Below are 18011 nucleotides of genomic sequence, written 5' to 3'. Positions count from 1 at the left end.
AGATTTTTGATTACCTTAAAGGACACCCGTGTCACGAAATGTTAAGGTTTTTTCTTTCAGTACGGTATGGTATCAAATTCCATTAAGACAACACTCTTCCACCAGTCCTTACTTCATATTATCATCCAATACCTTAGTTAGTCACAGGGGCATGAACAATATGTTGCTGAATGAAAGTGAAAGTGCCAAACTGCAGTTAAAATTGAAAAATTAAAAATGAAACGCCTGAAATTACAGGATAGCCTGGTGATGCAATGACGTTAATTGAATTATGTGTTAGAACATGTAAAACGGAATCATGAAAGGAACATTCAGAAAGCAACTCATGTAAACAGCTTAATCATATTATTGTCTTATTCAGATTTCTGATGTCCATGTAAACATACTCATAAGCCCCAACCCTAGAAAAAAAGGTCTTCCCTGTTTTTGACCACAGCCTTTCCGCAGGTTAGTGGTAAGCTAATGTTAATTGCATAATGCAAATCTTAAATTCATACTAACAATCAAATGATCAAAAGAAATAGATTAATGCAATTCATTTTAAATATAAAATATGAATTGATGTACTTTAAAAAATGTTAATTATATTGTTCAATTAAAATGGTTCAGATTTTTTTGACAAATAAAAGATTTTTCTTGAGTCATCCACCATAGTTTTGTGGCTCAGAAATATCACTTCAAGCACAGGTTTGGCACCGGTACCATTTAAAAGTATCTATTTAGCACCAGTATCAAAGTAACCACAAACGATACCCAACCCTACTTCTAATATTTTGCTAATAATTGCTGGTGGTTATTGATCGATAGATGAACATAGATGGTTTGCTGTTTTAATTAAATCTTAAATTTAGCCTAAAGGTTCAGTATACCTTAACAATAAACTTATAATCATAATTTGCTTTACTTCTCATAGTTTTAAACATGTATGTTTTTTTTTTCTCCTGGTAAACTCAAAAGTTGTTTAGCAGAATGTTCATGCTGCTTGTTTTCATATCATGAAACTCTATGTAGTCAAGCATCATAATAATATGTGTGCTTTATTGAAATTCTGAAGACAAGCACAGGTTGTTCATTTCCATTCACTGACAATGAATGAGGACAATGGACCCTTTTCACAAGACTGTCATGAAGTCATCATATTTTTAAATCCTTGAAAGTTTTTAATGTTTAGATTATTTTTAAAAAGCGTATGAACATTTATATGCATTTATGTATGTATTATATCATCTTTGCGTCAAATTACAAAAAAACAAATTACCGCTCATGTGAGGTGTTTGTAATGCAGCGTCTTTTGGGCTGAGAGTAAACCTTACGTTATTTTCTCCTTTGGCTGCTGTCATCAGTCTCACACTATTCTTTTTTTCTTTTTCTGAAGGTCTTGATAACACCATAGTGGAGTTTTTCTTTTATTATTTCAGCAAATAGATTGTAAAAAAATGATTTCTTGTACTCCCCCATTCACTGCACTTTGTTTACCCAACCATGATGCCTTCCGCTACTGAGTAACCCGGAAATGTGAAAAGAGTCTATAGTTTTACTTTAAAAATGGATACAAACACCATGCAATATGGATCCCATTTTCAGTCCATTCAGTCAGTTCAGGTGTTGAACAGTAATTTCAGACTAATTTGACCAAAAAAAAAATTTATTTGTTGGCTACTTTTCTGATGAATAACAGTAACGCTAAGGAGGATGTGAAGTTAGAAGTGAAAAACAATTTAAATGACAATGACTTGAGAAGGAAAACAAGGTATAGGTATTTACCAATTATATAATTCTTTTATTCTTTGTCTTGCTTTTAAAGGTCAGATGTGTCAGTTTCCTTTGTTGTAATTGTATGTAAAAGAACGTCACAGTCTTAAAATTTCCTTTTGCGTCCAACAGAAAACGAGCTTCACAGAGATTTGGAATGATTTCTGTTTGTAAAAGATGACAGTTTTGGGGGGAGCTACTCCTTTAAGAATCAGTAAATGTTTGGTCAAATGCCACTGACGTGCGCTGAATGCTAAAGCAATGTTCTTGCCTTTGAGTTGTTGCTGTCTTTGATTCTGGCACGAAACTGATGGAGCATGACAGGCACCTTACTGTAAAGAACACTAATTACGTGTCAGCTGACAGGTGTAATGCCTGAAGTTTCAAACATATAAGGAGGAGCAGTAACAAGATGCTCTGAATGTCTGTTTGGAGGAAGATTTGAAGTAAACAAATTGGGTGGCATCAAATCCAGTGAAAGAGAGCGAGAGAGAGAGAGAGCGCGGGAGATGTGCATCCCGCCCTCTCAAAGGTTGCTCTTTAATTGATTGCGACAGCTCTGCTAGGTATTCATGTGGCACCAGCAACATCAGAAGAAGTAGGCCACCACACCTTGAGTGCATTGACAGTGCTGTTTTTATGGTCTTCATACAGGAGAAATAGGCGTCACATCACAAAGGAGTTTTTAAAGTAGACAATGGATGAATTGCACACTCAAGCTTTCAAACCCTGCAATAAAAGCATGTCTTCCAGAAAGCCAGGAACAATTCTGGGTGAAGTCAAGAGCCCTGAGAAAATGGAGTCACCTGTTAGTCCCCCTTCAGCTGAAGCACCCGAGGGAAAACCAACATCGAGAAACTGAAAATGTCAAACTGCTTTGTCATGTCAGATATTAGTCATAGAGGCTGCTCTGCAAATTCTGAGCTGTGATCCCAGACCAGAGCAGCAGACAGTCCAGACTGCCACTGTCCTTCTCTCATCCTTCTCCCTCGAGATATTGTGTGAGATACTTGGTACAGTACGTTTTCTGGAGCTCTAAAAGTTCTTTGTAACTGCAGACATTTTTTACAGACTCGACAGTAAAAAAAAATCACTTCATTAGTATTTCGAAATTTGTAATTTGAATATGTAAAAATACAATTGTGGGCTTCTTTAAATTATTGTGATCTTTAAGTTATATCTATAAACTATTGAAGTCAAAATTATTAGCCCTCCATTTTTTTCCTTTCTCAAATATTTCCCAAAAGATGTTTAACAGATAAAGGAAATTTTCACAGTATGTCTGACAATATTTTTTCTTCTGAAGAAAGTCTTATTTGTTTTATTTCGGCTAGAATAAAAGCAGTTTTTAATTTTTATAAACCATTTTAAGGTCAAAATTATTAGCCCCATTAAGCTATATATTTTTTCCGATAGTCTACAGAACAAGCATTCATTATACATTGACTTGCCTAATTACCCTAACCTGCCTAGTTAACCTAATTAACCTAGTTAAGCCTTTAAATGTCACTTTAAGGTGTATAGAAGTGTCTTTAACAATATCTAGTCAAATATTATTTACTGTCATCATGGCAAAGATAAAATAAATCAGTTATTAGAAATGAGTTATTAAAACTATTATGTTTAGAAATGTGTTGAAAAAAAATCTTCTCTCCCTAAAACAGAAAAAATAAATAAATAAACAGGGGGCTAATAATTCTGACTTCAACTGTACAGTATATACACTTTCGAAGTCATAATTATTAGCCCTGTTTTTTGTTTTTTTGTTGTTTTTTTAATATTTCCCAAATGATGTTTAACAGAGCAAGACGTTTTACACAGTATTTCCTATAATATTTTTTCTTCTATTTGTTTTTTTTTTATTTCAGATAAAAACTGCTAGAATAAAAGCAGTTTTTTTTTTACCATTTTAAGGTCAATTTAATTAACCCTTTAAGCTATATTTTTTTCTTGATTATCTACAGAACAAACCACAGATATATAGTGACTTGCCTAATTACCCCATAGATATTTACATTAGATGTCAACTACCCTATTGTTGTCTATTGGAAGGAATACCTCAATAAAGCCGCCATTTTAGTATAGGGTAGCGCTCCTTTGAAATTAATGCGGGACTAAGTGGAGTGGAGGACTGGCCATCCATAGCCATAGATATGTAAACATTTATACATACTGTACATCTATGATCGGGGGAGTTTTCCCGGTGGTCAGTATGCAAATTATTTTTTTTTCAATTATGAAAATGATAATTTCACCATACTTTTCTACATCGTGGGATAAGTGACCGCACGGGTAATGCCGACAAAGAACATGTGTTTGTGTGCATGGAAATGTCTCCATCCCTGTTAATTTTAATCTAATCTATGTCCTGAAACGCACCCCTTCTCCCCCGTGAGTGAATCTCCATTGTGAATGATTTATGTGAACCATTGATATCCCTGCGTCTCAATGTGCATATCCACCTTTCTGATCTAAATGTTATAACATTTGGAATATTTAATCATTTATGTTGGACAGTATGCACATTGAGGAGTGGGCAATGTTATCAGGCACCCTTGAAGTTACTTCAACGTTTGTGAATTTAGCCGACAATAATACAAGTTTCTGGGACTGCAGCATCTTGTTGTCATATTTCTTTTTCATTGTCTAGTTTTCATCAACTAGCAGCAGTAGTATTTAGTGCAAGTTGGTGCTACCTTGCCTTATGGTCAGTGGAGTAAGTGACTGTCTTATCATAAATTTACTTGTTGCGTACAAAATTTACTTGCATACAAAAACTTAAAGTAAATCTTACCTATGAAATGTTGTGCCTTTATGCTTTATTGCCTTTATTGCTTGTTACTGCTCCTGTACGCAGCACAAAAGTCCTGCATCTTCACATTGGCTTTAGTCTTGACTAGTGCGATTGAATGACTTTTGTCCTGGGAGCCCTGTACAAATGTGGCGGTGGTATTGACGCATCCTCAGGGTCCATATGCGATATCTAGTGTATATATCTATGTAGGTAACTAATAAACCTAGTTAAGCCTTTAAATGCCACTTTAAGCTGAAAACTGATATCTAGTAAAATATTATGTACTATCATCATGGCAAAGGTAAAAGAAATACGTTATTAGAAATTAGTTATTAAACTATTATGTTTGATAATTCAGGTAAGGCTAATAATTCTGACTTCAGCTGTTTACGTATATGTTACATCTGCTGCAATTTCTGTACACCATATAAATGTAATTATTTTTTACTCTACATTAGCAATAGTACCCTACCTATCAAAGCCTCTCCAGTCTCCCCTGTTTGGCCTACAATTACCATGATCCCTCACTCCGGTCAGCCTATTCCTCAGAGCCCTCTTACACCTCCAGCAATTTACTCCAGTTACATCTTGTGTTTTTTCTTTCATTTCCATGAGTAGACTCTTGTGAGTTCTCCATGTGTCATAGGGTCATGCTCTGTGGTGCTTTGGTCACTTGTATAGAATATCAAGATTAGTATTGATATCCTGCCATTGAATTGTTTTACATTTGTACAATATGTCTAGGCATGGTCCGGTATAAGATTCTGACGGTATGATAACCTTGGGCAAAAATATCGTGGGATTGTGGTTACTGCTCTAAAATGTATTCTTTTTAAATGTCTGGGTAAAAATCAAACACTTTTTTTCCTCTTTGAAAACAATATATTGATTTTTTTTCAGCCTAAATAATAAAAAACACATGTTTCTTCTGCTGAAGATACTGTTGTCCTAGAAAAAAAAAGTAAATAAAAAATCATACACATACCTTAGGAACAGTATTACAGAAAATATTGTCGGTTTTAAAACCTTGACTTTTCCAAACCACTGTAAATCTTGAAAATGGTTATCGTCTCATGCCTAGTTCCAACTTTATTTATGTATAATATACAGTGCTCAGCATATATAAGTACACCCCTCACAATATATCTGTTTAATAAATCTGTTTTGTTTAAATGCACCAAAATACATTGCCTATATTCACTGAGAAATGGATACAAATTTTCTTTTTCAAAATGGTGTGTACTATGTTATGCTGAGCACTGTAACGACAGTATATTATACCTGCATGTGGGTTGATCTCATCTTGTGTCTGGGGTCTTGTGACAGAAGGTCAGAACTATACAGTACCATGAACCTGCGCCAGAGCCAAGGGTCAACCTTGAACATCCTGGCCCTCAGCTTTGCTTTAGTGCACAGATTCCACCTCGGGCCTTTGGGCATGAGGTCTCAAGCATTTGGCAGTTCCACCATGGATTGTCAGTCCACGAGCTCCATGGGGCTTTATAGTCCCTCTGGCTCTGCTTTGGACAGTCCTTACACTGTCTTTGCAAGGGATTTCTAGTCTCGTGGCTTTACCATATCCCTACACCCATTTTCCTATGTCCTCATACTTGCTTGGCCCTGATCTGAAAATCCACTGGGTTCTGCTAGTATGAGGCTCCATCCTGAATCTCCAGTCCTGTAGTGTTGCCCTGTTTCTCTGTTCCTGTGGCTCTGCTCAGATCTCCAAGTTTCCCAGCCAAAGTTCAGTCCCCTGCATTCACACTGGTCTCTCCTTTCATCAGTTTCACCGCAGGTTACTCTTATTATCGGGGCATTAATTTTTACCTTTCTTCAAGTGATCTTCTACACTACTTCTGAAATATCCAGGAATACAATGAAAAATGGCTGCTGAAAAAGTCAGGTTTGCCATTGAGATAGATCATATTTGTAATAATATTTATATTATTCTAATAATTATTAGTACAATTAATAATTGTAAAATACAAAACGTTGTTGTTTTTATTTTATTTTAGTATGTTACAGTTTTCACTTATTTTAGAATAAATAACTAAATTAAGACATATTGCTAAAAACAATAAAAATCTAAATTATTGTTCATAATGAGAGTTCACACATACACTCTCAGTATACACTACAGGCAAATAGGAGATTCATGAGGTTATAGTTTTTATATGGTTAATAGTGCTGTAAAGTGGTGAATCGCTTCCAGTTGCAACCCAGTACTGGAAAACATTCATACACACTCATTCACACACATACACTACGGCCGATTCACTTTATTCAATTCACATATCGCACATGTCTTTAGACTGTGGGGGAAACCGGAGCCAACATGGAGAGAACATGCAAACTCCACACAGAAATGCCAACTGACCCAGCTGGGACTCGAGTCAGCGGCCTTGTTGTTGTGAGGCGACAGTGCTAACCACTGAGCCACCGTGTCACCCCCTAAATGAATCAGTAAATGTTTATATGATTTCTGTTTTAGAAATAGTCTCTGGTTTTGTGTAATGTGAGAGTAAAATGTACCATGAAGCAATGGAGCATCCAGGTACATGGTCTGCTTCAGCCTAAATAGACGGAAGCACAGAGCAGATATCTGAGTCGACCTGGACCACAAAACAAACCAGTTCCATTTTTAATATTCTGAAAGTTCAACTTTATAGCAGAGTAATGGTTAAACACACTTAGCATTGCTATTGTAGACTGTGGCTGTCGTGAGTCAGTCAACCACTCAAAACACAAAATGTGATTGGTTGTTTTTTAGAATGGGATAGGAGCTGTTTTATGTCCTGCCATGTCTTCATGTTTCAGTTAATATTATTGAAAATACTGTGAATTTTAAAGCCTTTAGGTCTTAAGGACCTAAAGGTCTTTTTAGATTGATAATTGTGATTTCTAACTGATTTATTAGTCCGTTTCATATCAGTGTCAGCCTTTAAAAAATTCATCATATCAATCAATAGCTAGACAGCACCTTTTTATTATTATTTTTTCTGTTATTAAACACAAAATAGCCTATTGGCAACAGCCTAAATGTGTCTAGACTTTCTTTTGGGACTTCAAGCTATTGGCTTTTTTTAGATTACTGCAATCCAAACAGAGCCTTTGCAGGGTTAGAGGCGGTTTAATTGCCAATTACAAAACCCGTTACATTCTATTTACAACAAACACAAGTCTAAGGAACTGCAGTCAATATATCTCTCTGGGCAGATGGACAGCCCCTGGACACAAAGAAAAAGAGAGAATCTGTTTTGAGATAATCTCTTCTTGTATGCCCTTTTGCCATTGTTTTTCTAAAGGCAAGCTTTATTTTGAAGGTTGTATGTGGCGTGGGGCCGCATTGTTCCACATGTTTCCCAGTCTGGCTGTCAAACATGGGGAGAATGTCTCTTTTTTTTTAATGTCTTGCCACAGTATCTCTCCATCGTACACCTCTCTAACAGACCATTTCCTATTTACTTACTTCTAACTTTTCTTTTGCTTTCCTAACTTTCACTGTAGCACATGTAGAAGTACAATGAAGTAAAATATTACTCCAATTCACTTATATTAAATAGTTTTATCAGTACAGAAGCAAAGAATAGAGCTTGATTGACTCCCTCCATAAAGAGTAGCATTATGGACCATTTTGGCAGCTCCAAAAAATGTGGGATTCTTTCTGTTGGCCTTCCAAAAGGTCCTTCCTGTGTTCTTATTTTTTTCTTTTTCTTTTTTTGCTCTCTCTTTTCATTTCCTCTCTCTTCAGCTCATTTAAGATTTTCCACCCACCCACAAGCTGTGTTCATGTATTTGGACGGTCGAGTGTACATGTTGCATTTTATCTGCATCTTTTAGCTCTGTCTCCTCATTGTTTTATAACACATAAATGCTCCCAAGCTGTGAGCGCCTATACAAGTTAGCCTGTGCCAACCGCTGTGTCATGACACTGCAAGCAAATTGACCCTCTGTCACTGGTCGTGTGAGTATTTTCTCAGTGTGTGGACTGCTGGTAAATTAGAGTTAAATGTTCAGCATGTCATTTTTATTGCACTAGGAACACCAAATAGAATTTAAAAAATAATATACCATATAATATGATATCATATTATCATATCATATCATATTATATCCATCCAAATTTCCATCCTACTTACTATCTGACAATACTGTCATTACTTTTGAATCATTGCAAGTTATTTAAAGAGGTCAGAAGTACCAAACATTTCTATATATTTAAAGTTATATTAAAGTCATATTCCCCCTAAATGTATACAAATATAACTTATTTTAGAACATAAGGAGACTATACTCAGTTATATTATTTGCAATGCTTAACGGTAGCACTTTTGAGCTCCTTTTTCAATGATTCCTGTTTCCATGGTAACAGTTACTTCTCTGGTCTCTTGTCTCCTTCAGGATTGTGGGTATTGTATTTTTAACACAAATTCTACTACTAGCTATTTAGCTGTTGTAGAATACACTGTCTCAGAGCCTGAAACTACACTAGTTTCCTGTAAGAGTTATCAATATTTAAAGATTTAAGTTATCTTATGATTTTAAATTCTACAAATAAAAGCAAATAAATAAAAATGTTTTGTGGAACTATTATATTATATTATATTATATTATATTATATTATATTATATTATATTATATTATATTATATTATATTATATTATATTATTCATTTTCTTTTTGGCTTAGTCCCTTTATTAATCTGGGGTCCCCACAGCGGAATGAAATGCCAACTTATCCAACTTATGTTTTACGCAGTGGATGCCCTTCCAGCTGCAACCCATCTCTAGGAAATATTATATTATATTATATTATATTATATTATATTATATTATATTATATTATATTATATTATATTATATTATATTATATTATATTATATTATATTATATTATATTATATTATATTATAAATAACTCAGCAGGTTTGGTACAATTATTGTCTTACTTTTTACTGTTATGGCTGTAAAATATTTTCTAAATGTACTTTCTAGTTTCACTGCTGTTTTTCTTGAATTCTCCTTCCAAGCACATTACCCAAAAGATTATGCCTGATTAGCTAGTTTCCACCTTTACTTGAAGAAGAAATACATAAGAAAAGTTGCTTCTGAAACGCTTCAATCCTAGTTATCAGTAAAGTCTTAAAATACATTAAAACTAGTTAAAATTTCAATCCTCCAGATGTCATGCTTCTGACTGGAAAACATCTTTATATAGCAGATTGGTTGTCCTCCGTATCAAAATACCTCCTATTATAATTCATCCAGTATTGCAGCATACTTTTATAAGCAAAAAATCTTTAGCAGGAAGTAGAGACAGATTTCATGGGCAGCAGACAGGTGGCTCAGTCTGGGTTTAAATTAACTTGTCTCTCCTGCCTCATGTTTCTGAGTCTGTAATGGGCCTGAAATGGGTTCATTTGGCCTGCTGAGGGCTCGAGCAGTGAGGGTCCATTTAGTTGGCTCAGTCCTTGCTGTGATTAAAAGCTTCCATTATACAAAAGTGGAGAATCAAGTGGAAAATAATCTTGTACACTCAGTATGGGGAAATGGTTATAGTTTGTTTAAACACACATATCACACATGCAAAACTGAAAAATGTAAAAACAGTTTTGCTAAAGCCTTGTAAGATATGCCTTCTAACATGTTAGCATGTTGCCAAATAAACAAAACCCTTGTCACTTAATGCATCTCTGATTTTCCCTTTATCTCTGCAGCAACTGATGCGATCTTCAGTTTTCCACATGTTCATCCTCAGTATGGTAGCTGTTGATGTGATTGTAGCTGCGAGCAATTATCACCGGGGTGACCATAAACTCACCAATGATGAGTTCTACCTGGCTGAGGTAAGACAGGCTAAGCTCAAATATGATCTTAAAAATGTTCTAGATCTTTGCTTTTTTAGTGCATCTTTTCTCTGTGTGCAGCAAAAAATCACTGATTATTAATTATTACAGGAACACTTTAAAATAATGGTCCATTAGTAAATGTCTATTAATGTGTTTACTACTAACATAAAGAAAAAAATAGTAATACATTTATTACAGTATTTATTCATTTTTATTAACGTTAAATAACATTGACTAAAACTGTCATAAACTGTCATAAACATTAACATAAACTGTCGTGTCTCTCCCGCGAGTCACAACATTTCGTTCCTCTGTATGTCCACACATGTAGCGGAATAATAGTAAAGCTCGACTTGACTTAACTTAAATAATGTTAGTTGATGTTAAATCACTGTGCATTACCTAATATTAATGAGCACAACTTTAAATTTGAATAATACATTAGTTATATTGAACCATTAAGTTATATTAACCATTAGTGAATGCTGTAAGACATAAAAGTGTTATTATTACTTATTTTTAATGATGGGATTTAAACATCTGTACAGTTTCTTTTGACCTCATGAGAAAAAGTTTACATGTCTAGATAGAAATTAATTTGAATTAATCTTGGACACATATGAGCAATTCGATAGTAATGTCAACCTTGCTATGAAAAACAGCAAAACTCTTTCTAAGTTTGTGCGTGCGTGCGTGTGTGTGTGTAGGCTTGTATTTTACATTACTGTAAAAATACTCAGAAATGTCTCTGTCAGTGTATTCAAGCTATTTTATTTGATTTACCAATGTCACCCAAGTGGCAATTTCGCATCTGTCACATCCATAACAGAAAGATGTCACATCCATAATCAAGTCTTTTCCTCATAAATGGAAAAATGTAAACTAAAATAAAATCTATAATTTTTGTTCTATAATGAGCCAATTCCTATCCTTCTGATTAACATTGTTTCTTTTGAGTTGTGCATTTTAATTCATAATAAGTATGTTATATGTTGTAAACTCACAGACCTTTTTGGTCACATCGATAACGCATGTTTATTTTCAACATTTAAAATATAAAACATGTTTATAGATGGATATTTTTCTGATCCCATAACTCCGTGGTTAGTTGTTTTAGAAAATATAAACAGTTGTTTCAATATAATCCTAACATATACTTTCTATGTGAATTTATGTTTCAAGTTTTTACTGCAAATGTCACATCCATAATGCTGGAATTGCTCATGTGTAGGCCCACACGGAATCTGCGCACACAGAATTCTGCAGATTTCCGCAGATTTTTAGCCCATCATTGATTCTGTTTATTTACTTGTGTAAATGTGTGTAAATTTATATTTATTCAGTTTTTAAATTAATTTCAGTAATATTATTGACTAATATGAAAATGTTCATTTAATTTATTTACAATACAGTTTGTAAAGTAATAATTTCTGTTTTTTAGTAGATATATTATACAGAAGACTTACTTTGTTTACCAAATAAAGTGGATCTAATTGGATTTACATTGTAAACATTAAATACAAGTTAAAAAGGTATTATTTTTTAGTTCATATATTAAGGTTTTAGTTATGATACTCCTAAAATCATTCCGCTTAAATCCGCAGATTCTTAACAAAAATCTGCACTGAAATAGCAAAAAATGTCCACAGATTCCATCTGGCCCTACTCGTATGTGACCAAAAATCATTCATTCGTTCGTACGTTTGTTCGTTCATTTATTCATTCATTCATTTTCTTTTTAGCTTAGTCCCTTTATCAATCAGGGGTCGCCACAGCAGAATAAATTGCCAACTTATACAGCATATGTTTTACACAATGGATGCCCATTCAGCTGCAACCCAACATTGGGAAACACTCTTGCACGCTCTTGCATTCACACATATATTCTACAGCCAGTTTAGCTTATTCAATTCACCTTTTCTGTATGTCTTTGGAATGTGGGGGAAACCGGAGCACCCAGAGGAAACCCACACAAAGTCCACACAGTAATGCCAACTGACCCAACCAGGGCTCGAACCAATGACCTTCTTGCTGTGAGGCGATTGTGCTACAGACTACGCCCTACCTAAATATCATTTGGAACAAAATATATCATGAAACTGCTGGTGCAAACCTGAATACAGTATAAACAAATCTATATTTTGAAAAGCTAATTTAAAAAGCCCATGCTTTGCTATTTTAAAGTTTCCTGATTTAGTTTTTTTACCTTTATGTATTTAACATGGTTTGAATTAAATTAAACACTAATCTATTATAATTTACTATTTTGTATTTATCTGGGATGCATTGAGGCATATCTGATGCCTAAAATGGGTGCCCCAGATGTTACTAGTCACGCGCCCTGATCGCTTTTCATGCTACGTGTTACGAGTGCTGCACAATTTAAATCCCACTGTGAAAGTCTTCACGTCTTTCACAGATTTTCACTGAAGTGTCAAGATGCTACTCGATAATGAACTTCTCTGGGATGGGCTCTCTGCTCTTTCTCTCTCTTGACGATGTTTATTTTACCACTTTACACACTGAGTTAAGAGATGGCCAGAAGAATCCTCATATTGTTATTGTTCTCAGATGCATCAGCGTCATCAGATTTTTTTGCTGAAATCTCATATATACAGTACATATCCTCATCACTTTTTATCGCCTTAAAAACCCAGAGATTAAATCAGCTGACTGACAATGTGGGTGCAAACAGCTTGTGGGCAACACTCCATTTTAGCAAGCACCGTGTGGGTATGTGTGTGTGTCCTGTTTGCCACGCACTGCCTTTGCAATCAGTATGCAGGTGGCACAGTGGGAACAAAGACAGATAGAGGAGTGTGGCCACCCGCCCACTCCAAGCTGAAAGACCGAGATAAGGAGGAAGAGGCACCCCACATATTCACAGGCTGATCCATCTCATCATTAATCCATGCACTGCTTTATTTGGATCAGACCAAATGGGGAAAACCGGGGAAATACTAGTTTTGTTTACCATATTGTGTTGACATTCCTCTGCCTTAACGCATCTCGCTCTGATTGCATTTTAGTTTTCATTGAGCGACGTGCTTGTTATATACTGTATTTTACAAGTGAGTTCTTCAGCTCTCTTTGTTTGATTGCGCAAGTGTTCGCATACGTGTTCCCTTTGCAAAAACCAAGGGCTCTAGGGACACTTAAAAAGCAATTACTAAGAAATGAGCACACAAGGAATAGCTCTCCATAATCATACTCCCTGCCTCTCATTGTCTCTTTTTGCCATTTTCAGGTCGCCTTCACTGTGCTGTTTGATTTGGAGGCTCTGCTGAAAATCTGGTGTTTGGGCTTCACTGGATACATCAGTTCATCGCAGCACAAGTTTGAGTCGCTGCTTGTAGTGGGCACCACCTTGCACATCTACCCTGACCTTTACCACTCGCAGTTCACCTACTTCCAGGTTAGAGAGAGTCACGTATATAGTAAATATTACTGAATACTGTCTACATGAACTGTGGTGTTGCAGTGAAATGTATTTATATTCGTAAATGAGACTTATTAAACTTGATTTGTTTTAGCATCAGTGCTGTCATTCATCAATATTTTGGCAGGCAGAAGTGCCCTGTTATAGTGTTTTAAATGTTGCTTATTTTGTTTTGGGCGTTTCCTAAAATGTTAATATGCATTTTCAAATAATACTGGGTATCCACAGGGTCTTAAAAAGTCTTAAAACAAAATTTTAGGCCCTTAAAAAATCTCAAATTTGCTGAAAAATCAACTTGTAGGTCTTAAATCATTTTAAACTGGTCTTAATTTTTCAATGTCTATGTAAAGCCACCCAATCAGGCCACCACCTGTATACAGTATACAGTCATGAAAAATAAAACTTTTAACAAAACTCTGTTTACAACTCTATTTAACAATATGGTTCCTCACAATAACATTTGAAAGTTCTCCATGTATTTTTAGACCATATATGGTGAGGACACTGACCTGGGTAGAATGTTGTACATTTAGTTTATTATAGTTTTAAAGCTTGTCAAAGAAAAGTATGTATATCTTGATTGTTTTGATACAAGTATTATTCAAGTAATTCATTTTTCATGGGGCAAGTAAAAATCCAATACAATTTCAGATCACCTTATTTGGAGAACACAGATATAGTCTCAGAAACTTTTTGCAGAGATCTCATTTTGCATGATATCTTCATCAAATTTGAAATACAAACTCGTGAGACATTTGGCTTTCAAGACTTAATTCAAACTGGAATTATTACTGGAATAAATTATTAAATTAAATTAGTAACTACATTCATTCATTCATTTTTCTTTTTGGCTTATTCCCTTTACTAATCAGGGGTCACCATAGCGGAATAAACCATCAGCTTATCCAGCATATGTTTTATTCAGGGGATGCCCTTCCAGCTGCAACCCAACACTAGGAAACATCCATACATTCTTGCATTCACACTCTTACAGTACGGCCAATTTAGCTTTTTCAATTCACCTATACCATATGTCTTTGGACTGTGGGGGAAACCAGAGGACTCACACATATTTTATATGCAATAACATTTCACAGTTATATGATTTGTACTGTATTTTTGATAAATAAATAAATGAATAAATAATAATAATAATAAATAAATAAATAAATAAATATTTGCAGTAAATAAATGCAGCCTATGTGAGCAGGATAAGTTTTGTTTTTAACATTTATAAATCATTCTTTTTACCCGTAGTGTATATGAAAGTACAGTTTTTCTTTCTCAATACTTCAGCATAAAGAACTTTATTTTTTAGCAATAAACTTTCTTTATGGACCATAGTAAGCTCAGAGTCTTCTTTCCAATGATACCACTTTTGTTTTTTTTTTGTTTTTTCTCACCGGGGTCAAACCAGGAAGAATCTTAAATTATTTATCAAAACTTGATATGAAAAATCATATTTAACTCTGAATATATTTTTGTGTGAATTTTATTTGTTTATATTTTATGTATTTATCCAAGTAACTTTTTATTGTAATACAAATTTGTTTTTATCATGTAATATTTATATATATATCCATCTTGCCATGAAATAGCCATAAGTTGCTAATGTGGCAATAAATAAATAAATAAATAAATAAACTAGTTAGGTAGTTGTAAATCCACATGAGGGGGGTGCTGGCTAACAGGTGAAAGAGTTTTAAACACTTAATTAGAGTCTTGTTCTTACCACCCCTATCATTTACAAAAGCCTTTTGTGGCTACCACTTACATGTGTGTCAGAATCATAGCACTCGTTACTATATTTGAAATTCAGACCTACACTCCTTTTACTGTACCATTTTATCATATTACCATATCAATTTCAGTCTGAGAAGTAAAAAACTAAAACTGAGTCTCTGATTGTCATGATAAATTATGCGAAGCACAGTTTAGTTTTATTTTAGTAAGACCATGCCACATGCAACCACAGCATTCTAAAGGGCTCCCTGCATGAGTGCAGCACCTGCTAGTTTCTGAGATGCTAATCATGCACTAATGCAGGGTAATAACACATACTGGTGGCCGTGGCGGAGCTGTTTTCATACATCTCCTGGCAGCTGCAGGGAATGGGAATGGATGAAGCGCGCTCACGTTGACAAGCCTCATTAAGGACACAACCTGCGCTCTCCCTCCAGTTTTCTCGCGGCAGGAGAGGCGGAGCTCCAACTGTGAATATTCATATCCTCCCTTCATGACTGGGATCATTATAAAGCTGCCATGAAATAGACACATGATTCACCATGAGCAGTCACCATGTTAAATTTGATTCGTAAATAGCGTTCTATATTTTTCCATCATTAGTGTGATGAGTCATTGTCGCAAATAGCAATGTAAAGCTTCAAGCTCATTCCAAAACTTTTGAACAGGATTTCTGTAATCATTTTTCAATTGACTTTTTGTACGACAATTGATGGCACTTTATAGAATATGCAATGTTTTTTTAGACCAATATATGGTTTGTAAAAGCACAGTGTAGCAGCTAAGTGTTTAACAAGTAGGGCCAGATGGAATCTGCGGACATTTTTTGCTATTTCTGTGCAGAATTGTGTTAAAAATCTGCGAATTTATGTGGAATTATTTTGGGAGTATCATAACTAAAACATTAACATATTAAATAAAAAGTAACAACTTTTAAACTTTTATTAAATGTTTACAATGCAAATCCAGTTAGATCCTCTTTATTCGGTAAACAAAGCAAGTCTCTCATATAATATATCTACTAAAAGACAGAAAATATTACTTTACAAACTGTATTGTAAATAAATCAAATGAATAATTTCATATTAGTCAATAAGATTACTGTAATTCATTTAAAAACTGAATAAATATAAATTTACACACATTTACACAAGTAAATAAACAGAATCACTGATGGGCTAAAAATCTGCGGAATTTTATGCGTGCAGATTCCGTGTGGGCCTACTCATAAGTTTACATGCAGAATCTGCACAACTGTTAATAAGTTAATGAGTAGTTTTAAAGACTGTTCTAGCTTATTGCTGTCGTGTATTCAGGGCTTTCCTGTAAAGGTCAATCTATGTCTTTGCACTCCAGCTTGCCATATGCAATAGGTCTTAAACTTAGGTTTTTGGAGAGCCTAATTAGTGCTTGATTTCCATTGGTTCTCAAACTGCACAGTAAGAAATGACATTACACACAGCGTTCTCAAGAAAAGTTCATTGCCTTCAACGGGAGAATATTCATTTTATGTTTATACATTTGTCGCACGCGTTTAGCTAAAGCAGTTTGACTTAGCATTTAAATGATACTCTATAGCAGGGATGTCAACTCAGTTCTTGGAGGGCCGCAGCCCTGCACAATTTAGTTCAGAACCTGCTTCAATATACAGTACTTACCTGGAGGTTTAAAACAAGCCTGAAGCACTCAATTAGTTTGATCAGGTGTGTTTAATTAGGGTTAAAGCTAATGCCGAGTTCAGACTGCATGATTTTAGCACTCGCTGACAGGTTTCGAGAAATCGCAGACAAATGCCTGAAATCACAGGCAAATTGGTGCTCGTTCATGCGAGTAGCAATCACCCAGTGTGAACAGTGTCAAAGACGTGATCTGAGAGAATCGCAGATGAGTCGCCAACACCCGTGAGATATTTGGCATGCTAAATATCTGAAGCTGTCGGCGATTCAAATCTTGCCGTGTGAAATGAGTTTTGACTGAAAACTTTGGCAATCACCTACAGCCAATGAGAGCAGCATCCACTAGTATGGGTACCTGCAGGCCAGGGAGGAAGGTTGTGGGAGAAGTTATAAGTGCTCATTTTCAGTTTATTTGAACCCAAGAAATGGAGGAAAAACTAGTGGAAATTTGGCAGGGGCATCCGTGTCTGTTTGACGTGTCATGTGAGCAATATCGCAACTGGGTCAAAAAAGAAAAAAGTTGAGGAGAAATTTAATAACAAAAGATATACTACGTGTTTTTGGTTGTGAGACATAGTTTGGACGAAGTTGACGGCGACTCTTCCTATTGTAAAGTCATGCATTATGAAACCACCTGTTGCCGATCCATCTTGCATTGTAAACAAAGCAGCGACAAAATGCTAGCCCAGATAGTCATGCAGTGTGAAAACGTCTGTGACACGATTACTTTGAAAATCATGCAGTCTGAACTCAGCATAAA

The 18011-nt window shown here is 35.1% G+C and overlaps 1 protein-coding gene across 5 annotated transcripts in view; it reads left to right on the top strand.

Moving 5' to 3' along the window:
* Window positions 1–18011, top strand: part of nalcn (sodium leak channel, non-selective) — a 157902-nt gene that overhangs the window by 53515 nt on the left and 86376 nt on the right. For all 5 annotated transcript variants that reach the window (XM_056465471.1, XM_056465468.1, XM_056465470.1 and 2 more), the window contains 2 exons: window positions 10262–10390; window positions 13641–13808. In XM_056465471.1, coding sequence (XP_056321446.1) covers window positions 10262–10390; window positions 13641–13808 — 297 coding nt within the window. The remainder of the gene's footprint in view (window positions 1–10261; window positions 10391–13640; window positions 13809–18011) is intronic.

The sequence above is a fragment of the Danio aesculapii genome, chromosome 9 (genome assembly GCF_903798145.1).
Source record: "Danio aesculapii chromosome 9, fDanAes4.1, whole genome shotgun sequence".
Lineage (NCBI taxonomy): Eukaryota > Metazoa > Chordata > Actinopteri > Cypriniformes > Danionidae > Danio > Danio aesculapii.
Note: the sequence above shows the minus strand (reverse complement) of the source record. Positions and strands in the feature narration are given on the sequence as shown.